The 26093-nt window shown below is 43.6% G+C and overlaps 1 protein-coding gene, 1 long non-coding RNA gene and 1 other non-coding gene across 15 annotated transcripts in view; 1 reads left to right on the top strand and 2 right to left on the bottom strand.

Annotated features, from left to right (window-relative positions):
- The window catches only part of LOC123848574 (putative uncharacterized protein DANCR), a 70049-nt gene extending 60280 nt beyond the window's left edge, over window positions 1–9769 (bottom strand). For 3 of the 10 annotated variants that reach the window (XM_064584479.1, XM_064584477.1, XM_064584478.1), the window contains exons 1-3: window positions 9543–9764; window positions 9131–9268; window positions 8227–8275 (exon numbers count right to left, since the gene is read on the bottom strand). In XM_064584479.1, the coding sequence (XP_064440549.1) occupies window positions 8227–8275; window positions 9131–9268; window positions 9543–9665 (310 nt within the window). In that variant the 5' untranslated portion in view covers window positions 9666–9764. Of the gene's footprint in view, window positions 1–1175; window positions 2410–7473; window positions 8276–9130; window positions 9269–9542 lie in introns of those variants that run through there. The other 7 variants (XM_064584480.1, XM_064584482.1, XM_064584485.1 and 4 more) reach the window with 7 other exon arrangements.
- LOC135363590 (uncharacterized) overlaps window positions 1–26093 on the top strand; it is a 34303-nt gene that overhangs the window by 752 nt on the left and 7458 nt on the right. For 3 of the 4 annotated variants that reach the window (XR_010409399.1, XR_010409398.1, XR_010409400.1), the window contains exon 2: window positions 24945–25059. This is a non-coding gene — a long non-coding RNA (uncharacterized LOC135363590). Of the gene's footprint in view, window positions 1–16946; window positions 17141–24944; window positions 25060–26093 lie in introns of all 4 variants that reach the window. The other variant, XR_010409401.1, reaches the window with a different exon arrangement.
- LOC123849180 (small nucleolar RNA SNORA26) lies at window positions 8743–8864 on the bottom strand. The gene has a single exon (XR_006792006.2). It is a non-coding gene; the product is annotated as a small nucleolar RNA SNORA26 (small nucleolar RNA).

The following is a 26093-nucleotide window of genomic DNA, read 5'->3' as shown; positions in this document are numbered from 1 at the left end:
AGAAGCAAATACTTAACCCCTGTAGACACCTGAATTTTCATGTAGAAGATGACAAGTGTTGGCGAGGAAATGGATGGAGAGATTGGAACCCTTGTGCATTGCTGGTGGGCATGTAAAATGGTTTAGCTACTGTGGAAAACAGTGTGATGGCTTCTCAAAAAATTAAACACAGAGTTACCATATGATCCAGCAATTCCACTTCTCAGTGTATACCCCAGAAAATTGAAAGCAGGGACACAGTTACTTGTACACCCATGTTCATAGTAACATTATTCCTGATAGCCAAAAGGTGGAAACAACCCAAATAAATGTAGAGATGAATGGATAAATGAAATGTGGTATATACATACAATGGAGTATTAGTCAACCTTAAAAAGAAGTCAGTAATACCTGGTACAACATAGGAGAACCTTGAAAACATGCTAAGTGAAATAAGCTAGAATCAAAGACATATACTGTATGATTCCACTTATATGCGGTACTTAGTGTACTCAAATTCATAGAGACAAAAAGTAATAGAGGTTACCAGGGTCTAGGGAGAGGAAAGAATGGGGAGTTACTGATTAATAGGTACAGAATTTCTGTTTGGGATGATGGAAAAGTTCTGGAAGTGTGATGGTTGCACAACATTGTGAATGTAAGTAATGCCACTGAATTATACATTTAAAAAATCCTTTATGGTATGTGTATTTCACCACACACACAAGAAGCAAAACTCCTCAATAAATGCAATCTAAAGTTGCAACCAGTCATTGGAAAGCCTTGTTTTAATTCCAGAATCTGCACTGTACAAACATAATTTGTGAAAACCTTTTCAAATTTTGATTTGAACACTAAATGAAAGAAATTCATGTTCAAACCTTACAAGATGCTATTTTCAATGTATGTGTGTTTGTTTTAAACTCTGAATACACTAGGTAGTATGTGTCTAGAACTCCTAGACACTCAACCACATACATTGTTTTCTATAGACTGGAGACAACAGCATCCGTTCTCTTGTTATGTATTTGGAAATGAACTATTTTGGCATCTTGCATTTGGCCTCCTTACCAATCAACATCATTAGAAAAAGCACAATTTCAAACTAGCTCTTTCTAAACATACAGCCAAGATGGATGGCAGCTTCCATACTGTTATTAGGATGGTTTTTCTCTTATGGGTTTTTTTGGGGGGGGTTGGGAGGGTAAATGCTCTTCTGCATATAGTTCTTGTATTTCAAATGTCGTTTTCCTAGCCATTTGACAAGTAAGAAAATGCTGATTTATTTTCTCCCCTTTTGTAGATGGGAAAATAGGAGGCATTCAAGCTGAGATGGTATGATGCTGAAACCTTCAGCAACTCCTCCAAAGATCGTTTGCCCTCTTCTGTTTTAATTTTGACTAATTTTTCATGTGTGGCTTGTGAAATCAGAGGAGTGATTGTTGCCCGGATATAATATGTTTAGCTGCCCACAACCCTGCTTTCAGGGTTGCCAGCTAACTTTGAGTAGATATGAGTAGAATTACTCTTTTTTCCACCATAAAAACGAGGGACTGTTACTTAGAGCAATGAGTTCATATTAAGCTTTTTGTAAAGTTAAATATATCTGCAAGTGAGACACTTGAGATGTTAACAGTAGTTCATGGTGAAGAAGCAATGTCAAGAGCAAGAGTTTTTGACTGGCACAAAAAGTTTAAAGAAGGCAGAGATGATATCCATGATGATGTAGGAAGTGGCCGTCCCATTATCCACAGAACACATGAAAACAATGAGAGGGTCAGAAATTTGGTTTGCTCACAGAGCTAATTAACTGTAAGAAAAATGGCCAAAAAGTTAAATTTAGACAAAGAAACAGACTCATGCTGAAAGAAAACTTGCACATGAGGAAAGTTTCTAGGAGGATTGTATCTCATTCTGTGGTTGATGATCCTGCAGAGGCCAAACAAAAACACAGCTGCACATGAACCTGCCACTTGGGTGTATATTCAGGGCACAATCCTACACTTTAGTTTCACTGGTCTTGGAGTACCTTCTGTCTGAATCTAAAATGAGCTGCGCTTCTTCAGACATGTTCCATTGGCTTTGTAGGTATATGAGTTGAGCAGAGTCAAGCCTGTAGAGTTGAGTGTGACAAAGTAGAGAGCATGGAGCTCAAGGTTTATTAGGAACCCATCAAACTTACCACAGGACTTAAATTTCTACCTTGTTTCTTCAGGGTGAGCTCATTTCAATAATCAGTAGGTTACCTACAGGCTGGGCAGTTCAAGAAACTTTCAACAGGACGCTAGAGATCAATGTTACTCTATATGGAGATATTTCAAAAAAGATAAGAAAAGAAAGGCCATCTTTAGGCAGAGATATTCAGACTTGTAATAATGAGACTTTTGTAGTGGGAAATTGACCTCAGATGTGGGAAATAGGTATTCAAATCTGTCACAAGAAAGAAACAGAATAGGCTGTAAGGAATAGCAGGCAGTTTCAGTAAAAATACACTCTTCCCTTCCACCCCCCACCCCCCAAATAAGAACCTGAGTTTGGTCAAAAGCCCACAAAACTTCAGTCTTTACGTAATCTAAATTTCAGTTTTTAAAAAGATCTTATTTATTTATTTGAGAGTGAGAGAGAGTACGCATGCATAAGCAGGGGGAGCGGCAGGCAGAGGGAGAGGGAGAAGCAGGCCCCCCCACTGAGCAGGGAGCCTGATGCAGGACTCAATCCCAGGACCCTGGGATCATGGCCTGAGCCAAAGGCAGCCACTTAGCCGACTGAGCCAGCCAGGCGCCCCCTAAATCTCAATTTTAAATATTTTTATATATAAACTGTTTGGGTCTGGAATTTGGTACAAAGGGTAGACAAATAGAGCTCACTTTTGTTCCTAACTTCTTTCATCAGGAGAATGAGATGCCATGCATTGAGAGAGTTTTGGAAGGCATTACTGCAATTAGCAACACATTAACAACAACAGACACAATCTTTTCATCAATAAGAAGCTGAGTTTTGACCTTCACGTTTTCCATGTGTACTACTGACTGAGTGTGGTGGTCCTATCCTAAGCTTCAGCTCTAATAAGCAGTCATCAAAGGAAGGCATTACCTTGCATATTCAGCCGGCCACCAATAGCTTTAGATTATGGTCAGTCAATTGGTAGTTTTACTGAAACACTAATAAAAAAGCATTGGTAATTCATGTCAGAGTTGAGATATGGAAGTAATAGGTGGAAAATTATTTTACATAAATTTGGGTAGACCTAGAGAACAATTTCAGGTATTTCTGTCCATGAACATTAGCATTTTAGTTTAAGGAGCTACTTGAATCATGTGCTGTTCCTTTCCATAAGAAGAAATGTTGAGTTCAAAAGGATGAACTTCTCATTCAGAAACTTGTGTTTTTGCCCCACTTTCCTTCCCAGTCTGCAGGATACAGTCATCATTCAGTACTGATATGTTGCAACTTAGACACACCAAATTGCTGTGTAGGACTTAAGTCAGAGCCCTGTGGTGGTGTCTCTGAAAAGACTAGTTTTTTTAGTTATACTATTAAGGTTTTCTGTTGTTTAAAAGATTCCCAGATGGGGCGCCCGGGTGACTCAGTTGGTTAAGCGGCTGCCTTGGGCTCAGGTCATGATCTTGGGGTGCTAGGGTTGAGTCCCGCGTCGGGCTCCCTGCTCAGCGGAGAGCCTGCTTCTCCCTCTGCCTGCCACTCGCCCTGCTTGTGCGCTCTCTCTCTGTCAAATAAATAAATAAATAATCCTTAAAAAAAAAAAGACTCCCAGAAATCCAAGGTTCATTTTGTGGAACATGAGCCCAAACTAATTGAGGTTGTTGTGGAAAAACTGTCTCATTTTAATGGTCTGTATTACCTCTGGGCCCCAGCTGGCCAAAGCTGTGTGACCCACAAGGCAAAAATTATAATTGGAGTAATGGTTTTCATATTGTCTTAATTTGTTTTCATTACTAAGTTTTTACAACTTGATCTTTGGAGGTGCTTTGTACTGTGTAAATGAAATTCACTGAAAGTATACATAAATAAACCATAAATTGACATCCCAATAAACCATAAATTGATTTTTTATTATTAGTTTTGATCATCTTTGTTTTATGAGGTATTTGCTAATCCTCCGTATTTTAGCCGTGTGCTCATTTCTCTCATGATTTAAATCTAAAGTGTAACTTCACTGCCATACCTCTGAAATTTTTTTAAAAACTGACTAATGAATAGATAAGATCTACCCCTACCCACACACCCATAAGGCACTAATAAAAACAGCGTAGGAGGCAGTGTGGTGGGGTTCCAGCTCCAGCTATATTTGTGATCTTAAGCTTTCCATCTGTATTAGTTACCAGAGGCTGCTTGGCTCTATAACAAATTACTGCAAACTTGGTGGCTTAAAACAACAGAAATTTATTCTCTCACAATTTTGGAGGCCAGAAATCAGTTTTCCGGGGTCAAATCAAGTGCACACTCTCAATCTATTCCAGGAGTCTTCCAGAGCTTCAGGTGGCTGCCAGCTTCCCCTAGCCTCAAGTTGTATTGCTCCATAATCTTCAAGGCCAAAATCAAATCTCTTTCCGATTGTCTTCTCATGGCCTCCTCCCTTGAGCACAGTCTCCTTCTGTCTCCCTCTTATAAAGGCACTTGTGGGGGTGTCTGGGTGGCTCAGTTGGTTAAGCACCCGACTCAATCTCAGCTCAGGTCTCGATCTGTTTTGAGTTCAAGCCCTGCGCTGGTCTTCATGCTGGGCATAGAGCCTACTTAATAGATTAATTAAATAAAGGCACTTGTGACTAGATTTAGGGCTCAGAGATTATCCAGGATAATCTTCCCATCTTAAGAACCTTGACCTAATCACATCTGCAAAGACCCTTTTCCAAATAAAGTAACACAGGTTTGAAATTAGGACCTGACTATATTTGGGAGTCATTATTCAGTCTCCTATACCATAGGTTTTTCTCTTCTATAAAACCCCATAGAATCTCTGGAACAGTACTGCCAATGAAACTTTCTATAGTAATGGAGATGTTCTGTATCTGTTGTCTAGTACAGTAGCTTCTAGCCACATGTGACTACCGAGCATTTGAAATGTGGCTAATGCAACTGAGGAGCTGAATTTTTCATCTTACTCAGTTTTGATTTAAACTTAAATAGCCCCATGTGACTGATGGCTGTCATATTGGGCAGCACAGTTCTAGTATCTATGGTTCTAAATTCTGGACTCTGAGGCCCCTTAAAAAAAGTTTGGTTTTTTTTTTTTCCGTATCGGACTTAAGACTGCTTCCATCTTGGGGCACCTGGGTGGCTCAGTTAGTTAAGCGACTGCCTTCGGCTCAGGTCATGATCCTGGAGTCCCGGGATCGGGTCCCACATCGGGCTCCCTGCTCGGCGGGGAGCCTGCTTCTCCCTCTGACCCTCCCCCATCTTGTGTTCTCTCTCTCTGTCTCATTCTCTCTCTCAAATAAGTAAATAAAATCTTTAAAAGAAAAAAAAAAAAAAGACTGCTTCCGTCTTTCACCTGCTATTGTTTAGTCTAATGGACTTCAAACTTTTTAGCATCAAAACCCTTTCTACAGGGACCTCTGGGTGGCTCAGTTGGTTAAGGGTCTGCCTTCGGCTCAGGTCATGATGGTTCTGGGATCAAGTCCCACATCAGGCTCCTTGTTCAGCAGAGAGCCTACTTCTTGCTCTGCCTGCTGCTCCCCCTGCTTGTGCTCTCTGACAAATAAATAAAATCTTAAAATAAAACTGGAAAACCAAAGTGTAAACTGAGCTGCACTTGTTGAGGTTTGGTAGTGGGAGAGGGAGGATCCATGGCAGCCACAGGGTCTCCACCTGTTCACCCAGCCCAGGTTAACTTCTAGGGGCAAGGAGCCACCACTAGGACTTGGTGTAGTGGAGCCATTTGTGAGACCAGTGGTTATTCTTGGCAACTGTCTGCCATAACCTTCAGACTTGAACACTTGTAGTTTTACACCTTGAAACAGTAGCTAGAAAACAGTCATGTTCTTGGCCCATTATCACTGGACCACTGTTGATGTAGTGTTTTACGAATTCCTTGTTCTGCCAGAACTTGCTGCAGCCTGTGGAAGCTTTAGGACTCCATTTTTCTTTCCCTTTACCTACTTAGCATTTGAAGTCACCTCATACAGGCCTTTTGTTCTACCAACCACCTCCCACCCCTCTGCCCCCATCCTCCACCTTGCTAACTAGTTCCAGCACTGAACAAGGAAGCCTCACAGGTCTTTACAATGGAGGACTCTATCAGTGAATCAGTTGCCAACAGTATACATGGATTTTTGTCTGTTTTGTTCACTGATGTGGTCACAAAACCTAGAGCAGTACTTGGCCTATGCTACATGCTCTATTTATTGAATGAAAACCAAAGCCAGCATTTTAGTATATAAATACTAAACACCAGCATTGTCATTTTATTACAAGGACCATACAATATTAAAAAAATGATCCTATAGTACTACCAATGAATGACATTTACTGAGTGCTTACTACTCACCAGGTAATTACTATGTATAGACTCAACTTTAGTAACTATGATGATTAGGCAGAGACTGAAGCTAAGTAACTGGTCTAGGATCACATGGAAGGGTGGGGGCTTGAACCTATAGCTTTAGTGTTCTGCTGCTTCTAACAGATGGCTGTAAGCCACTCACCTGAATGCCATATATAATTCAACCCAATATTATTATGAGGCTTAATTATAAATGATACTGCTCCTTGTATTATACTCATGATGGGTTTAGGGCTCAAATATACCAGAATCAGTATTACACCAGTCTGATTAGCCCTTAGGAATATGGTGGGAACCAAGGTGGACTTTACTGTAGTAAAGCAGGGGCAGGGCAACCACAAACTAGACTTCTAAATATGACAAGGCTGTTATAGGATGCTAGAGAATTCCAGAACAAGAGCACTTATGGGGGGTCAGGGGAGGGATGATAGTGGCCACAGAAAAGTTGGGTAAGAGCAGGAAAGAGTATGGGTGCTAGGGAGCTGCTAGGGAGCGTTCCTAGGTAAACGTTACAGCATTCAGAGACCTGGGAGGCCAGATAGTTACCATTTTACAATAGTGTTAAAATATCCATCTTAGCCCTGCATACAAGCGGTCCTCTTCCCCTTCAGGTCATTTCTCTGCAGCTTCACTTTGCTTTCCCCCAAACCTTTACACACTTCTCCCTCAGGGCTATTTGTTTTCACTTGGCCCTACGTTCCTCACCCAAATGCATACAGACCCACAGCATCCCTGGTCCTCCCTGGCCAGCCCTCTCTGAGCTCATGTCCTCTACTCTCAGTGCATATACATGTGCTTCCTCTTTCCCTTCCCTTCTTTTCTCCCCTCTAGCAATTATGGCCTTCTCACATATTTGTTGAATAAATTACCTAAAAAAGTGATGAGGCTGAATTTCACAGTGTAATATACCAGTGTAAAATGAAGTTTAGAAGGAAAGACTGGAACAATGCTATGAAATAAGCATGAAGAGTGACTGCAAGGTGAATATTAAATCTTTATTGAAAACTTCTGGAAAATGAGGTATTTGCAGACATTCAGGGCTGGTCAGCATGAACAACTAGCACATACTAGGCTCTGTTCATCTTGCTTCACTGTCTCGTTTCTTCCCATATGAAAACTTACCCCATCACCTTGAAGATTTTCATATTCTAACAATCTAGCACCCCTGTATCCTTTAAAGCCCGTCACAGCTCGTTATGCTCATTCATCAAAAACACCTAACATGCTGACAGATGCCCCCTTTGTGCCAAATCTTGGTAACTTCGTAGGTCTGATGTAATTAAATACTATGAAGACCTTATATTCTTAATAGCTCTGCTGTGGTCTCCCCTGACCAAACTGGCCTCATCTGTCTCAATATTACTACAGCTCCAAGTGAACATTAAATGCCAAGAGAAGTGACTTTCCAAGAGGTCACATGGCCAGAAAGTTACACGAGGACCCCTGTTCAGGGCCTCACATGTGGCGGGACCTTGAGTCAGTACCTAACCTCTTTGTTGCTTCATCTGTAAAACAAGGGAATAGTACCGACCTCAGAGTTGTCAGAACTGAATGACAAGATGAAGGTAAAACACCTGCTATGCTGCCCGGTCACCACCAGCACTGTCCTGCGGCTAAGGCCTGTGAAGGGCGCGCTGGACACATAGCTGCTACAAGTTATGGAAGACTATTTGACCTCGTTAGTGTGTACTGTAAACTGGAGAATTGGTATAAGTCAGTAAAAATACCAGCATCAGAATATTCCAGCTTCCGCGGCCTGTACCTGTAGTATTCAACCTATAAAAAAGAAAAATTTCCGAATGACCTTTCAAGCAGAAAACAATTTTGAGGTATATTCTTTTCAGTTTGTCTCAAAGGATGTCCAGAAAACGCCTTGTGCACGTGTTCCATCACCTGTGTTTTTTTCCACCTTCAAAGATAAGCATCTCTGAAGGTATCATCAAAACTAAGGTTAGGTTTAAATTTATCACTGTGCTGGGAACTGTATAAAAGTATCACAAAGGGGGTCCTGGGTGGCTCAGTCCCTTAAGCATCTGCCTTGGGCTCAGGTCATGATCCCGGGGTCCTGGGAGGGAGCCCGGAGTTGGACGCCCTGATCAGCGGGAGTCTGCTGCTCCCTCTGCCCCTCCCCCCCCCTCTGCGCGTGCTCACCCTCGCTCTCTCGTGCACGTGCTCTCTCTCAAATAAAATCTTTTTAAAAATCACAAAGGTGCTTGAGCCAAAAGAAAACTTTCCTCTGGTTCAGCTGTGACTCCAGACAGGATCCAAAGAGGAGTTTTACAATCTCCTCCCTGGGTTTTATGGAGACTTATTTTACCCTTCTGTGTTAGCCTCTTAAGGCACCATGTCAACCTCAAAAGGGCACAGGAAAGGGCCTTTGGGGATTTTTACAGGGTTCTCTCTAGGATCCCTGCACGCCTCCCTCGTCAATATCCCCCGGATCTCGGCGCTTTCGGGAAAACCCACCGGAAGCAGCTGTTGTGCGGGGGGAGCCCGGGAACGTGCATTCCCTCTATCCGAAAGGCCCGCCAATTTGGGGCCCTTAGAACCGAACACGTGGGAACCCCGGTCGCCACCCGCCACGTGCTCCGGGCCTGGGTCCCCGTCTTTCACCCCAGGACGGGGACCTACCTGCGCGTAGAGCTCAGGCCGCTGCAGCCCGCACACGTCGGCGACAGACTCCCGGGTCCCCGGGTCGGGCCGGGCTGGGCTCCCGCAGCCGCAGGCGGGCCGGCCCCGAACCCGCGACAAAGCAGCCGCGGCGGCGCCCTGCGGGAGCGAAGCGCGAGGCTGTCAGGGCGCCCGGGCCTGGGCGCGGGGAGGCCTCCGGGCGGCCCCGCGCGGCGTCTGTGCCTCGCGCGGCCCCGGGACGAGCTGGGCCGCCCGCCCTCCCGGGCCTCCGAGGACTGCTCTACCCCTCCGTTCTGGCCGCCGGGAGCAGCGGAGCTCCGGGCGGGCAAAGCTCGAGGGGACGCGGGGCGAGCGCGGCCCCAGCCGGGCCCGCAGGCCGGGCGCCGCCCCCGCCGCCCCCACCCACACTCACCGCGCACCTCAGCGGGACTCCGGCGGGCGACGGGCGTGCGGCGCAGAGACCCGGACGGCGGCGCGACAAGGAGGCGGGGCCTATCCCGGGAAGTCGCCGGCCGGGGCGGGGCGGCCCGGCCATTGGCGCCCGCCGTCCTCGGCCCGCCCAGGTCCTTCGGGCTCTTCCGTGGCTGGAGGACGAGCTAGGCCTGCGCGGAGCATCCTTCTCGGAAGCTCCGCAGTCCTGGCGCCTCCCCTTGGCCCTCGCGGTTCTGGTTCTCGCGGGCAAGGTGCCTTCCTCGGGGCCCCTCCGGGGAGGGGGGGCGGATTCCGGTCACTCTAGGGCTGGGCCACGACCCAGAGATTCCCTTTCCCGCAACAGACAGTCCGGCATGTGTTTAGAGTTTGACCAGCTGAACCGTCAGCTCAAAGAGAAGGCAGACCTTGTCTCTTTGACCACGCGCACCCAGTGGCGCCTCCTAAATCGGAAAGGACCATTCATTGTTCATTCATTAAGCCAGTTCAGTGAGTCGACCATCATCGGCAGGGGCTTGGGGAGCACCATAAACCTTCCCTAGGTGACAGACTCAAACCTGACAAGTGGAATAAAATCGGAGTATATGCTAAAATGACAACTTGTATTACAGTCCTAAGAATTTACCGTCTGTTAACAAATTTAGTCTTCAAAGTATCTTTTATCAGCCCCACATTTTCTTTTAAAGACTTTATTTATTTATTTGTCAGAGAGAGAGCATGAGCAGGGAGAAGGGGCAGAGGCAGAGGGAGAAGCAGGCTCCCCTCTGAGCAGGGCCCTGGGATCCCAGGCCCCTGGGATCATGACCTGAGCCAAAGGCAGACATGTAACTGACTGAGCCACCCAGGCGTCCCATCAGCCCCACATTTTAAGTGGGGAAACAGACACGTGAAGTAACTTCCCAAGGTGACAGAGTAGCTAGCAGGTGGTGGATCCGGGATTTCAACCCCAAAAGTCTGAAAGTATAGCCCCTCAAAACACTATACCACACTGCCTTTCCCCAGGTGTGTGGGGCGGGAAGGGAAAGAAATAGCATTTATATTTGACTGTCTGATCAAGATAGGCCATCTCCCAGGTGGTTGGGGGTCAACAGGCCCAAAGAACAGGAAAGCATTTGACCCCTGTTAGGACCCAAAAGCATAAATGGAATTTAAGGATGGAGGAGCAGAGTGGCCTGAGATGCGGGTGGATGGGGTCCAGACCAAGCCAGAGGCCCTGGTAGAGTGTGTATTTTATGCTAAGAACAATGCAAAGCTATTCAGGCAGTTTTGGGGAGAGGAAATGATAGGATCTGAAGTAGGGTGTGGTTTGGGAGTCATTAGGATGATTTTGCTGAGGAGAAGAAAGAGAGTAAATTTTAATAAATCCTGGAAGCCAGCCACTCACTACTTTGTAGATATTCATAAGATGAATGTAGAATGGGTTAAAGTGGCAGAGGAAACACCACTTTGCGTCCCTTTACCTTTCTCAGAGTCTTCTAAACATGTCTCTAGTTTTGAATCTGTTCTTGTTATAGTCCCTCTGGAGAGCTGACAGGTGTCCCCTTTCCTTCAGTTATGGCAATGAATGTGGACAAGGTGCATGGGAAGAGTCTTAGGACAGAGAAGTAAACATCAGCAAAGAGACTAATGAAGGAATTCAGTGGCGACCTAGTGGACTTGGGAGTGGTTGTGCAGAATGCTTTCCTCCCAAACCAGGTGATAAACACTGGAAGAGGTTATGAAAGAATTACAATAGGGATTCACTTGAACTCAGGAGAAATCCACCTCAGTCTGAGGACTTCACACCTCTGGGCAAATGACAACCGCAGTTCATTTGAAATCGTAAAAACCATTTGTTTGGAGTAGAGGAAAAATGTCTTCTCAACTATTAAAAAAATAATTAAAATTAATACAGAGGTGATGGAGCAAAATTAACTCATTGTATAACTGCTTTTTGAGTTAAATTCAGGGTAATCTCTATTTGGTATGAAAAATGCTTGTAATTCAATTTAAAGAAAACGGAATCAATTGACCTGATTATTTGAGAGAAATCTGTCCAGCCTGAGAAAATTTAGCTCGACCTAGAGTACCAGGGAGCCAGGTGGAAAAGCACAGGAGACCTGATGGGCAGGTACTGTCTTCATATTTCCCCAAACCCCCGCCTCCGTAAACAGGTACATCTCCCCTGGACCACCATTAAATAAATCCCGGCCCCTGGGCTCCAGGCTCCATTCCTGCCAGCTTCCCTCAGCCTCACAAGCTTTCCATTATTTGGGGGTATTTTTCCCTCTCTGTCTTGTCTCTCACTTCTCTCTGGCTCTCAGCTTCTCTATGTATATATACTCTATCGCTTTCAACCTGAATAAACTTTCCCTTCATCAAATGTGCCCCAGTCCCCAGATGTCACACCTTCCCCCCCTTCCTAACAGACCTTCAAGAAGACCATGCCGACATAGGCCTCCATTGTCTCAGCCTGATTCAGCCCTCGGGTCAGTATAGTCTGGCTTTCCTCTTCCCCATTCCCCTGAAACTGCTCTCCGAGGCCACCGGCGACCTCTCAGTGACCAAATCCAATGCTCCTGAACTTCCCTAGCCTCTCTGTGGCATCGGACATAACTGACCACTCCCTCCTTGATTCCTCCTTCCCTCTGGTTTCTGACTCTCCACTCATCCCTGCTTTTCCTCCTACACCTGTGGCCCTTCCTTCTTCCTCTTTTGTCCTCCCCTTTTAAGTGTTGGTTCTGATGACATTCTTTCTCAACTCTCTTCTCTTTTTACTCTCTACACTCTTGCTGACCAACTTCCCAGGAAAGACAATAATAAAAGTCCCCATTTATTGAGCATCAGACACTTTACACATGCCATCCCTAATTCCTAAGACAATTCTGCAAGGCAGATAATAAGACTATTATTAGTAACACTGAATGAGCACTTATGAACAGTCATAGAATTTAATCTTTTACATAAAAATACCATTATCATCACTTTAGAGATCATAAACTGAGGCCAAGAAAGTCTGAGTGGCTATCCCAGACTGCACAACTTATGGCAGAGCTAGGATGCAATGAAGGACTCCCAGCCTGCCTGCCTTCTCCCACCCCATACCCCCTCCCATGCAGAGGTGCTCCCTCAGCCTAAACTGCTCTCTCTGGCTTTAAGTACCAAATACCCACAAGTCCTGCACACATCCTCATCTGGAGGACCCAGAGATACCACAAAATCAACTTGTCTCAAGCACAGTTCATTCTCTTCTTCCAACCTCACACTTCTCTTCTGTGTCCTCTTGATGAATAACAATTCCTCAGCCCAAATGATGTCCTCTCTCTGCCTCCTCCTCCCATTCTCAGCATCCTGCCTCCTCACCTCCTTCTATTCAGTCAGTTCTTTCCGTAGACCATTCCGTGAGTCTTCCCTCTCCTCCCCACTCCCTGTTACTTTAGTTCTAGCTCACATCATCTACTTTCTGGCCCACAGCAACAGCCTCCACTCAGCCTCCCTGCCTCCATCGTCCCTCCCCTAGTACCCTTCCACACTGCTATCATCTCCATTGGAAATCCTTAAATGGCTCCTCACTACCACCAGGACCAAGACCAATTCCCTGTCTATCTTTCTACTCCCTCCCACCCCACACACCTATTATGATCTAGCCAGACTGAACTATTTGTAGTTCCCTGAATGCTCTGGCCAGCACTGTTCCATATAACTCTCTGTGATAATGAAACTGTTCTATAACGGTGCTGTCCAATATGGCAGCCACATGTGGCTAGTCAGTACTTGACATGTGACTAGTACAACGAAGGAACTGATTTTTAATTTTTATTTATCTTTAATTTAAATTTAAATAGTCATATGTGACCGGTAGATACCATATTGCATAGCACAGCAATTTGTATCTCAAAGTGTGAGCCAGCAGCATGCACCTCACCTGAAAGCTTGTTAGAAGTAAAGAATCTCGGGCCCCACCCCTGATCTGCTGAGTCATAACCTGCATTTCAACCAATGTGACTTGCATGCACATTGAAGTTTCAAGAAGCGCTGCTCAAAGAGCTCTTTCTTCCTTGCCTTTGCATGTTCCGATTTCCTTGTCTGGACTACCTACCACCTCTCCTCCTTTGCTCCCTAACTCCTATTTATCCCTCAAGACTCAGCATCTACAAGCACAACATATTCTTAGTATGATTACCTGGAGAACAGGGTGGATGAGGAGGAGTGAGAAGGAGAAAGAAAATGTCTATGATAAAACCCCATGTATCTTGTAATCCCAAGTATCTATATATCTGTATACTGTATCTATATCCATATATATGTATATATATTATAGTCTGTGTGTCTTCATGCAAAGATGCTTACTGTTAATGGTGGTTCTCTCAAGGTGGTGGGACTTCATATATTTATTTTCTTTTAAATATTTCTGAATCATCATTGTAAATTCTTTACAATGAGTCTATATTATTTATAATCAGAAAATAAAATAATCATCACTTTCATTACAGAAAATAAAGGAAAGCCTATTTTACCCTTCTGTAAATAGTTGTATGAACATGGTATCAGAACAAAGTAGAGTTGACATTTGAACAATGTGGGGGTTAGAGGCACTGACCCCGGCACAGTCAAAAATCCACAATAACTTTGGACTCCCCCAAAACTTACCTACTAATAGCCCCCTGTTGACTAGAAGCCTTACCAATAACATTAACAGTCCATTAACATACATTTTGTATGTTATGTGTTTAATACACTGTATTCTTAAAATAAAGCTAGAGAAAAAAGTGTTATTAAGAAAATCGCAAGGAAGAGAAAATAGATTCACAGTATTGTACTATATTTATCAAAAAAAAAAAAAAATCGCAGCCCTGGGCAGTTCAAACCTGTGTTAGTCAAGGGACGACTGTATAGCACTTTTCAAAAAGTAGAGCTGACACCTCCCACAGTTAGGGACTCTCGTTGAATTAAGGGCCGGGAGCAGCCTGGGCACTGGCCACCACTGCCCGAAATTGGATAAAGAAAACAGCATGATCTCCCTTGTGATGCCTTTGGTGCTCTCTTTCATGTCTACCCCGGGTCCCGATAGACGTGATCCTACCACAGTGATGACAGTCTTCTCTCCATCCCCCATCTGGGTACCTCTCTATGGCTGCACACTGAAACGGGGGTCAGGTTAGACTCCTAGGTTAGTTTAGACACCCAGACTCATCAGAGGTAGCTGCAGAGACATTCGGACGCCTTGGACGGCATCTTAGTTGGCCCTCAGTATCAAGGATTTGCTCTATTAAGAACCGATGTTTTTGTATGTTGGCTATTGCATTCCATTCTTTTCTAAGTTTTGGCAATTTTTTTTTTCTTCACTGAAGAAAGCGTGAGAGTTACCGATAGAGGCTATTTTAAATCCATGGCAAAATGCGTTCTGCTGAGCTGTGGAATGCAATTTCTGCAAAGATTCAGTGGGCTCAGCTCTGGGAACCAGTGGGCTCCTTATAGGGTAGGGCCACAAAAAGCCACCAGCGCAAACACAAAACATTCCGCGCAGCAATTCATCTGCAAAAGCAGGGACTAGTGTGAAATTTGATTAAACAGCAAGGGTGAAGAAGGCTTTTTTGGAGAGAGAGCTACCTCTTCGGGGTATGATGTAAGCATTCATGCAGTTCTAAAGACAGCTCAGAACATTTACATTCTTTCTTTTAGAGCAAAGGTGGCTCATCTCAGTGAATGACAGTGTTTTAAATCAGCCTTTTTAACATGTGCAGTCATATCTGTAAGTCTGTACCCACCTGTCAATCTCCCTGCTGTCAGCACCCATCTGTCCATGTGGTGGGGGCACCAGAGATGTAATATGACTTGATACCAGGTGCAGCCAGACTTTGGGAGGCCTGAAGCTCAGCTGATTTTACTGGTCTTTCTTCCGAAGAAGAATGCAAAAACATCTTACTTTTGTGAATCTAACAAAAATATGCAACCATGTGAACACACTGTAGAACCCCTCCTGGGCCTGGAACCTAAACTGGACTCCAGTAGCTGCATTATAAATCCGCCCATGCGGCTTGGATGCTTGGGGGAAAGGTACGCTCCGGCTCTCCTTCAGTAACATCCCCAGCACCGCGTAGCTAAGGAGAAACTTCCATGTTCGTATCAAAAAGTCTTCTTGCTGACTCATCAGAATAATGGCCAGCTTTCACTGCACGCCTATTACTATGTGCCAGGCGCTGTTCTTTTTTTTTTTTTTTTTAAATCAACAATCCTTTTTTTTTTTTTTTAAGATTATTTATTTATTTATTTATTTGAGACAGAGAGAATGAGAGACAGAGAGCATGAGAAGGAGGAGGGTCAGAGGGAGAAGCAGACTCCCTGCCAAGCAGGGAGCCCGATGCGGGACTCGATCCCGGGACTCCAGGATCATGACCTGAGCCGAAGGCAGCCGCTTAATCAGCTGAGCCACCCAGGCGTGCCAGGCGCTGTTCTAAGTTTTTGACATATATTGCCTCCTTGAAGCCTCATACGAATGCTGAGAAACATCTCATTTTATACATGTAGAAATTGAGACCCCAGACAGGTGATAACGTGCCCCAGAAGATGCACCAGCTGTGTACTGAAACCCAGGGAGAGACAGAAGATGGTTTCCAGCTTTTGAATTCCTGCCACAGTGCTCTTTCTGCCTGACTCTAGGACTGGTGGAAGAGGGCAGGGCCTGGGTCACCATGCTGAGACCCACCATGGGACCCTGGCTCTAGGAAGAGCTTGGTAAGAATGGGCAGGACTATAAGTGACCACATAGGTCACTAGAAAATGGACCCAGTTACCAGAACTGGGCAGAAGGTCTCAGCCAGGTTTGGAGGGCAGGTGTGGAGAAGCTTGGTTTTGAGCCCCAGGAATGTCACCTATATAGAATGAGATTGGTTTTAGAGACTCAGAAATGATGGGTCGACCTACAGAAAGGTTCCCTGAGAGCCACAACCTCAAACATAAAAATGGTCGATTGCTAGGGGCACCTGGGTGGCTCAGTCAGTGAGGCATCCGACTCTTGCTTTTGGCTCAGGGTCGTGATCTCAGGGTAGTAAAATCAAGCCCTGCATTGGGCTCTGTGCTCAGTGGGATTCTGCTTGGGATTCTCTTCCTCTCCCTCTGCCCCTCCCCCTGCTCTCTCTCTCTCTCAATTAAATAAATAAAATCTTTAAAAAAAAAGACAAAAATCTATTTAAAAAAAAAGAAGGTCAATTGCCTGCCCTCACTGAACAGCCACCAAGCCCTCTGGATGAAAATGCTGCTGGGAATGATCAGGCAACAGTCTGATACTGCTTTTCTCCACCCTGTTTGAGATGGAACATATTTCACATGGTCTTTTTTCCCATCTTGCACACAAACACATTAATCTCAGACCATCTCTGAAGCCACTTTTTTTTTTTTTCCAATATAGGAATGTCCTAATGATGCACCGAAGCCCTCTGAGTCTTGCCCTCTTTCCCTTCCTCACGTTTTGTGGTAAACCCAGCTCGTTCACAGGTGATAAATGTCAGAAGGGAGCCAGACGCCCATGCACAGAGGAAGAAGGAAGTAGTACGTGTGAAAAGTGAAACGGTGTTAACCAAGTACTTGAAAGCAACTCATAATGTAATTGTTTGTAATATTTTTTTGTATTTGTTTTTGTGTTTGCTTATTTATAATTTATTGTTTATTTATTGTTTATACCCCCGTTTTAGTCCAAAGAGGACTTAAATGTAGTCTATAAGAATACATTGCAATGAGTTTTAAGAAAACGGTGAGGAAATTGGAACACAGCGGCTGGTACACAAAATATAACCCAGGAGGCTCTATACACTTGCTGGAAGAAGGCCAAAAATCTTGCTCTGAGCTGCCTGGCAGTTGATGCAAAAATCAGAAAAGAGAAACCGGTCAGACGCTCAAGAGAAACACACATATTCCTGAAAGAAATTCCTCCATGGATCTTCATAAAGAGGGCACTGCCACCAACCTCCTCAGTATCAATATCCTGAAAAGAATCTCTCAAATGTTTACGTGTCCAAGATTTTTCATGTCCAGGTAGAATGTTTCCTAGTCAATGTTTTTTCCAGATCCTAATTATCATGTGGCAAGAGGGTTATCAGTCAGGCCAGATGACATTAGAGAAGAATATGGGATTCTGATTTTGAAGCAGATAGGTCACCCTCCCCTGTCATACTGAAATCAGTATGTGAAGACAGATGCAATGCTCCCATAAGAAAGATGTGATAATTTGGGTGAATTCCCTGGTCAAAGATTCAGCATGAAGTGTTATATATATTTATATATATATAATATTATATGATATATGTAATATTAAGTTATATACATGTGTGTGTATACAGTCACAGATCTTTAAGGCAAGTAAATGTCCCTAGTAAAAAAAAAAAATGATTATAAGAGTAAAATTCAGTTCTGAAGCAACAGATCACCACAGGAAGTCCTACACAATAAAATGTTGAGCCCCATATATTAGACACAAATGTATTTTGATGTGAAATTAATTTGTTGCTTAAAGTATCAACTGCATATTTAGTTAACAATAATTTCATCCTCTTAGAATTTCAAGAGGCTTTTGAGGAGAGACTTTGAATAGGTTTTTTCTTTTTTAAAATGACCGAGGAACTTTGAGCCCAGTGTGTTTCTATTTTGTCCATTTCATTTCTCTGAATTCAAGGGAAGTATTCAAAATCCCCCCTCTGGCCTTTTCCTGCTGAAAAGCTCAAAACTAAAGACCTACCTCTAATATTTGCCTTTCAATCTCATCCTAACACTTGCAGTGTTTAAGCATACAAACTGAACTGACATTTTTGGAATCAAAACAAAGGAAGATAATTTAGAGTTCCTTTTATTCTTAACTTTTACCATGAAAATATCCAACTATGCACAAAGATAAAAGTCAACACATCCCTGTGTATTTCTTTTTCAGCCACAACTATCAACTAAAAACATTCAGTTTGCAGACTATTTTGTCAAATTATTTTAAAGAAAACCCAGATATCATATTATTTCACCCCTAAATATTTCAGTATTCATCTCAAAAGAAAAGATATAATCATACCTAACAATGCCAGTATGATTGCTAAGAAAAGACACAATAATTCCAATCCATATTCAACTTCTCCCATTGCCTAAAATTGTGTATTTTACAGTTTGTTTGGATCAAGATCCAAACAAGGTCTACTCACTGTATTTGGTTATATTTCCCATTTCTTTTAAGCCTCTTTTAGTCAAGAAAAAAATGCCCCCCCCCCCTTTTTCCAACACTTTTGTCAAATGACTAAACCCAAACAATTGAGGAACAAGTTTAATGTCCTCTCTTCAAGGGAAGACAGCCCACGGATTGGGGGAGTACAATGCCACTCAAGCAGTGGGTGTATGTTGGGTGTATGTTGGGGTAAGCTTGCTTTAACAGGTGCCTCCTGCATGTACAGGTTGACCTAGGTTTCGATTCGTGACGAGAGCCAGGCCACTGGGGTGGCCTCCATTCTGTGAGTCCTGATATGGGAATTAACTTTATCAACTTCAACTTTTCTATTAACAGTGTTTGAGATACAATTCAGATACCATAACATTCACTCTTTTAAGGCACACAATTCAGTCGGTTTTAGTATATTCATAGACTTGGGCAATCATCATCGTTATCTAATTCAAGAGCATTTTCATCACTCCAAGATGAAATTGATCTATTAGCAGTCACTCCCCCACCTGCCTCCCCATGTCTTCTGGCAGTCACTAATCTACTTCCTGTCCCTATGGATTTGCCTTTTTAGGACATTCACGTTAATGGAATAACACAACATGTGGTCTTTGGTGTCTGGCTTTTTTTTACTTAGCATAATGTTTTCAAGGCCCGACGGAGAAGAGTAGTGCTATGCAGTGCTGGACTCCTTCATTCCTTTTGATGGCTGAATAATATGGCATTGATTGGCTATAACACATTTTTTAATTTATCAGCTGATGGATATGCCATTGACTTTTTGAAGAAACCAGGCCCAGCTATCTTGCAGAGTGTTCCACATGCTGGCTGAGTGCTTCCTCCTGATGCTGGTTCACTTGTTGTTCTATTCTGTTTTTCTCATAGACTTGAGAGAAACGCCCATTCTTGAAAACTTGACTGTCAAATTGTGTGTGGAAGAACCACCTGGCACTCTCGCCTCAGGGGCAGAAATCTAGGCCCTATCAGCAGAGAGTCTGACTTAGTGGAGTTGACAGGGGGCCCAGGAATCTGTATTTTTAACACACCAGGTGATCCGGCTGAGGGTATTACCAGAACCCATTCTAAGAAACTCTGCTGGGTGTCCTTCGAACATGACCTCAGTGGCACCTGAAATTTCACAGGAAAGCCGTAAAAGCAACGGTCGGTCATTGGCTGAGACGTTTTAAAAATAAAGTTGGAAATACTATAGAATTACTCAGAACAGCCTAGGTTAATATCCTAGCCGATGTCTGGTAGGTTGGAGATAGGCATTTGAAGGAATCCTGGCCAAGAGAATTGTGTTGTGGGTGTTAATTAGCTACCCTGGAGTGAGGGAAGCTGCCAGATTTAGCTTTAAAGGCAGGGAGAGCAAAATTAAAGGACTGCACGGATCTTTACAGTATTGAGCTCAAATTTACAAGTGTGCCCAGATCATTAATTAGAATACTTTTTGATTCAGGAAATTTTAATTCTTAATCTGAAGCCATTTTTTTTTCGGTGATGAAGAGGAGGGTACATTGTATCCCCTCTGCTACCACAAAGCACAACCATTTTGCTTCAACACTTTTCATTATCTAGTTGTAAAATACAACACCCAAAACTCCTGAGTGGGAAGAGTTGTTTTCCCTTAATTTAATGATGAGTTTTCTTTCACTTAATACATGAGTGATGCTTTTAAGGGTCTTTTAATGGTTCTCAAGCAGCCAAAGCAGCAAATGGAGTTCCATTTACCCTGTGTGTCTCATTAAGCTATTATAGAAGAGGGTAATGTGGCTGAGGAAAAACCACCGCTGCTTTTTTGGGGCATGAGCAGAAAAAAATGGATTTCTGGAGATGAAAACTGAGTTTGGACTTTCAAATGCCCTTCCAGGGCTGTTTCTAAGGGAGTTATCGTTCAAAAGGAATGTTAATTGCCAAGTAATAATAACCTCAGCTTCTTGACTTCTTAGCCTAAGGAGTGAGTGCCTACAGCAAAAGGTATTTTTTTTAAAACTCTTATTGTGGAAAATTTCAAGCATGCCCCCAAATAGGGAGAAGAATATTGTAAAGCTCCACATACCCAACATCAAGCTTCAGCAATTAGCCATTTTTTGCCAATCTCCTTTCATCCACCTAAGTGGATTTAGTTTTGCTCAAGCATTTTCAGGGAAATTCCAGACATTGTGTCATTTCACTTGTAAAAATTTCAGTATGCATTTCTAATCAATAAAAACATTTTTTAACATAACTATGCCAGTACCACACCTAGCAATATTCTTCTTTCTCATCTAATACCAGGTCCATACTCAGATTTCCCTGATTGTCTCAGAGCAGTCTTTTTATGGTTAGCTTTTTTTTTCTTTTTAAGAGAGGGAGAGAGGGGTGTGGTAGGAGGAGCAGAGGGAGAGGGAGAGAGAGAATCTTAAGCTGTTCACACCCAGCACGGAGCTTGACTCCAAGGGGGCTCGATCTCATGACCCTGAGATCATGACCTAAGCCAAAATCAAGAGTTGGTCGCTTAACTAACTGAGTCACCCAGGAGCCCTACGGTTAGCTCCTTCTATTCAGAATCCAAACGTGATGGTTATGTCTTTAAGTCTCTTTATTCTAGAACAATCCTCTTACTCACCTGACCACTGATTTGTTATAGAAATTGGGTCATTTGTCCTGGTAAATGACCTACATTCTGGATTTGTCTTCTTGCTTCCCTTTGGTGTCATTTAACTTGGTTCTTTATTTTCTATAAATGGGCTTGATGAGATTTGAATTGAATGAACGAGAAAACTTCATACTTCCTAGTGCATCACATCATGAGGCACATAATGGCACGACTGTGCCATTTTTCTAGGCTTCCTTAGTGGGTCCAGGTGGTGTCCATGTGAGCCTGCCATTACAAAGTTAGCCATCATCCTTTACTAAATGTCTTCAGCTTCCACTTATGTTCATTCCTTATATTCTTTATACCATTAATAGCTAAAAATAGTAATTAGAAATTCTTTAAAAATCATTTCTTTTGCATTTATTAGCTGGACTTCTATAAAGAACAACTTTCCCTGGGGGCGCCTGGGTGGCTCAGTCAGTTAAGCATCTGCCTGTGGCTCAGGTCATGATCCCAGGGTCCTGGGATCAAGCCCCATGTCAGGCTCTCTGCTCAGAGGGGAGTCTGCTTCACCCTCTCCTTCTCCCCTTGCCTGTACGCTCTCTCTCTCTTTCAAATAAATTAATAAAATCTTAAAAAAAAAAAAAAAAGAACAACTTCCCCTCAAACACGATTTGGTTATCCCCAAAACAGTTCATACAGGAAAGGCAGGATAAATTCTTTTTCTTTTCCTTTATTTTTCAAATTGCAGAGTAATACAACCTCTAACAATGACAGGGAGGTCTCATATCATTATGAATCCAGGACGTTTATATGTTTTACATTTCATCAAATGTAAGTTTTTAAGTTGTTGCTGGAGATGGAATTGTGAAATGTTGGCATCAGCCTTCTGAGATAGCAAATTTCCTAAGGTATAGCCATGGGCCATACATTCATCAGAATCCCCTGGAACATTGGTTAATACATAAATTCCTGGATTCCTACCAAGACCTATGGGGTCAAGTCTTTGGGAATAAGCCCTGGAATCTGCATGCCTCAGAAACTCCCTCCAGAGGTTTCTCAAGCAGCTATGGAATTGATAGCCTTTTGGGACCACCTCATCAGAGCTCAGGGACAAAGCATCAGGTGGGTTACATATCTAAGCAGTTACTCCAAAATAAGAGCATGAGATTAACCAATGACAATTCAAGAGAAGGGCGGGTGGGTAAACTAGGTCCTTCAAGGGGCACCTGGGTGGCTCAGTTGGTTAGGCGTCCACTTTGGGCTCAGGTCATGATCTCAGGGTCCTGGGATTGAGCCCCACGTGGGGCTCCCTGCTCAGCGGGGAGTCTGCTTGTCCCTCTCCCTCTGCCTGCCGCTCCCCCTGCTCTCTCTCTCTCTGTCAAATAAATAATAACATCTTTAAAAAACAAACAAACAAACACCTAGGTCCTTCAAGAGGAGCCCAGCAGACGAGAGTAACACTATATACACTGAGAGCCTCCCTGCAGTGCTATACCGTGGTTGAGACGACCGAGGTTCTGACAACTCCTTGTTATTAGAATCCTGGGAAACTTTTACAACCCTAAATCCTGTACCGTGTGGTTCAACATGGCATTGAACTAATTTCTCCTGTGGATTCCCACGAACCACTGCTGTTCACATCCACAGCCTCAGATCCCACACAGCTGCGGTTCACTGGGCCCCAGAGACTCCCACTGCATGATTTGTGTCATCTGATCAGGTAATATGGTTCCCATTCCATTAGGACATGGAGTGCCATTTGTATTTTAAGTCTCAATTAGCACTGTTCTCATACGTTCTATTTGTGAATTGCTCATCTCCTCTAGGGAACTCACTTTCAGTATTTTATTAAAGTCCTCTAATGCCTGACATTTTAAGCCAAACATTTATTTAGTTGGTTTTCCATAAAAACGATGATCCATTTTTGTAATTTCGTTTGCCTTTATTTATGGAGTTTTAAATAGCACTGTCGAATGCACTGACATACAGGAGGAAAAAATACAGATGTTTGAAAGAAGAAACAAACTTGCCTATCTGTCGATTGAATCTTTTTTGCAGATGAGAGAAAGTCAGAGCCCATCACTCAGCATTTTTCTGCCCATGAACTTGGGAATAGAGAATGGGAATCAGGGTCCTAGAGCACAACACAAATCCCAGATCTCTCTGAATGAAGGAAATCCCCAGTATATGCCAGCGAAGCTCTGTATTGTTCCAGTATCCGGCCAACGGAAAGGGTGTGGTGGGGGCCACAGTTGAGCAATCGGGCAGGGAACCAGATGTGGAGATTCTTCCAGTTGTTGCCGTGTCTGGAATTGCTGCCTCCAGGCAGAAACCTGGGCTTGAGGCCATTTGATTAGGGCAGGGGTCATAAACTCCAATGCCTGTGGGGGCCAGGAAGGTAGCATAAAGGAGTGAAGAGGCCAGGATAGGAGACTGGTGAGTGAGGGAGACAGGTCTCCACTGAAGCAGGTTACTCAGTTCAGTCTCTTCTGGCTGGGGCCAGGAATGTGGACCCTGAATGGCGAGAGCTTTTGAATTTCAAGAGAAGCCAACAACCTGAATTTGGATGTGAACTCACTAGGTTTCAAATGTTGGCATTAATTCGAATGGATTTTAAACATAGTGGATAATTAAACTAAACATGTCCGTGGGCCACCATTTTGGGGCTTTTGATTTAGGGAATAGTGCACTGTAAACTATGCCATAATGAAACAGAAAGAACTTTTATTTCCCAGATCAAGATGAGTAAAACTTAGAGTCTAAAGCCAGTTTGCTGATGCCATTAGCAGAGACTCAAGCCATAAACCTTACAGGGATAAGTTAGCTATATTCTGGCCCCTAGCCAGGGGCTAGAAGTTTGCAGTTGGGTTCCATTTGTCCAGAAGCTCTGGATGGATGCATATGGATCAGTGCAGAGTCAGAACTCAAAGTTTACGCTCTATTGATTATGGGTCAATGGTGACATCTTCCTACAAAAAAGCTATCACATTATGGAGCCAGCCCCCCTTCTTGAATCCTCAGAGGAAAACAGAGCTGAGTACTTATGTGGATTGCTTTATGAAAACTCGAACGCTTGACATTCAGGAAAAGAAGGTAGTGGGAATTTACACAGACTGCTTTTGTCTTTCTGAAGAGTGATAGCCAGATAACACATTCTGCTGGGATTAGATTTCAGTGTCAAGTTGTCTTCTAATTAATCAGAGAGAGAGAGCATGGCTATATAATTACAGAATATGGACTGTTCAAAAGAAACAATAGGTTCAAAATGGAGTCACTTATGTTAAGCCCAAAGGACTTAATACCTTAATACTTACTGCAGTTTTGGCCTCTCCAATGAGTGGAATTTTAAACTCCTCAGTCTGGAATTTCCTGATCAGCACTAGTGAGGTAATCTGCTTAGGAACCCCCTGCTCTTCCCCCTGAGGGAAGGTCACCTTGCCTGAAACAATCCTTTATTTTTTTGTTTCTTTTTCAAATAACTCTCTTGTCCTGCCCTAGTTGTGCATATCCAAGTGCTCCATTTTCTATAGTCCCTTGGAACATCCTTCTATGGGATGCTGCCCCGGTTTGTGAAACATTGAATAAATCCAGTGGGATGATTTAATTTACTCAGTTGAATTTTTGTTCTTTAACAGATTTGGTGGCAGTGGTGAATTGAAGAGAACTTCTGGCAGCTTTGGGAACGAGGAACACATGAGGCGTGGCACACATGAACCCTTCGCGTTCTCATCCTGTTCCCAAGGGCTCTTGGTAAGTTCTCAGTTCTGAGCTCCTTTCTCTTTGCTTTGAGCTCCTGATCTGACATTCCACACTTCCCTGTTTGATTGGAAACCCCAGCCCTTGGTTCCATCCCCAGATCCCACACTGAGAACTGCTGGTGGCAGCTGTCTGGAATAAGTCTGCAGTTCTTTGGGGTCTGCTGGTTCAAATCTTTCCCCAGTCCCCAGATTCCATACAGTGTTGGTGGTTACTGACCAAAGTTGGACTGGGTCCAGGGTCAGACTGGGTCCAGTTTGGGCTAGACGGGGTCCAGTGGAATTGGAATATTACAGGTGAATATTACAGAAGGGCGAGTTGCTAATGGGAATCTCAGAAGTCAAAAAAGTTGGTGGGCACAAATGGAGTGCTTAAAGGGTGTTAGAGCATGCACCACCTCAAGAAGACTCCCATGATAGGCCCTCTTCGGTATTGGTTTGGCTCCAGGAAGTCCAAAGACCTAGCTAAATTAAGAAATGGGATCCTTTATATCCAAAGAGTTGAGCACACCACCTCCCGGCACTCCTGCTAATTTTATGTTTAAGAACTATAGTCCGGGGTGCCCGGATGGCTCAGTTGGTTAAGTGTCTGCCTTCCGCTGGGGTCATGATCCCAGACTCCTGGGATTGGGTCCCGCATCCGGGCCCTGCTCAGCGGGGAGTCTGCCTCTCCCTCTCCCTCTGCCCCTCCCCCTTCTCATGTTCGCACTCTCTCAAATAAATAAATAAAATCTTAAAAAATAAAAAAGAACTATAGTTCAGGAAGCTTCACATATCTAGCAAAATGGCAAATATTTACTGAAAATAACCTAGAATTACAATGGTCATTATGGGGAATATTCCGATTAGGCAAGATTATTCTTGAGAGCAATGGATCCAAAGTTGAACACACAGAATGGGATGCCTACTTTTATTGGTGGGCAGAAACTTTCAAAAGCCTTTAAGATTCCAATATAGCTTCATTAAAAGACTTGTTACAAAGGCTACTAAAAAATTAAAGACATAAGAAGTACCTTAAACAAAAAAATA

This window comes from Mirounga angustirostris, unplaced genomic scaffold (assembly GCF_029215605.1).
Source record: "Mirounga angustirostris isolate CCGP_5_RB_7025 unplaced genomic scaffold, mMirAng1.0.hap1 SCAF_2, whole genome shotgun sequence".
Classification (NCBI taxonomy): domain Eukaryota; kingdom Metazoa; phylum Chordata; class Mammalia; order Carnivora; family Phocidae; genus Mirounga; species Mirounga angustirostris.
Note: the sequence above shows the minus strand (reverse complement) of the source record. Positions and strands in the feature narration are given on the sequence as shown.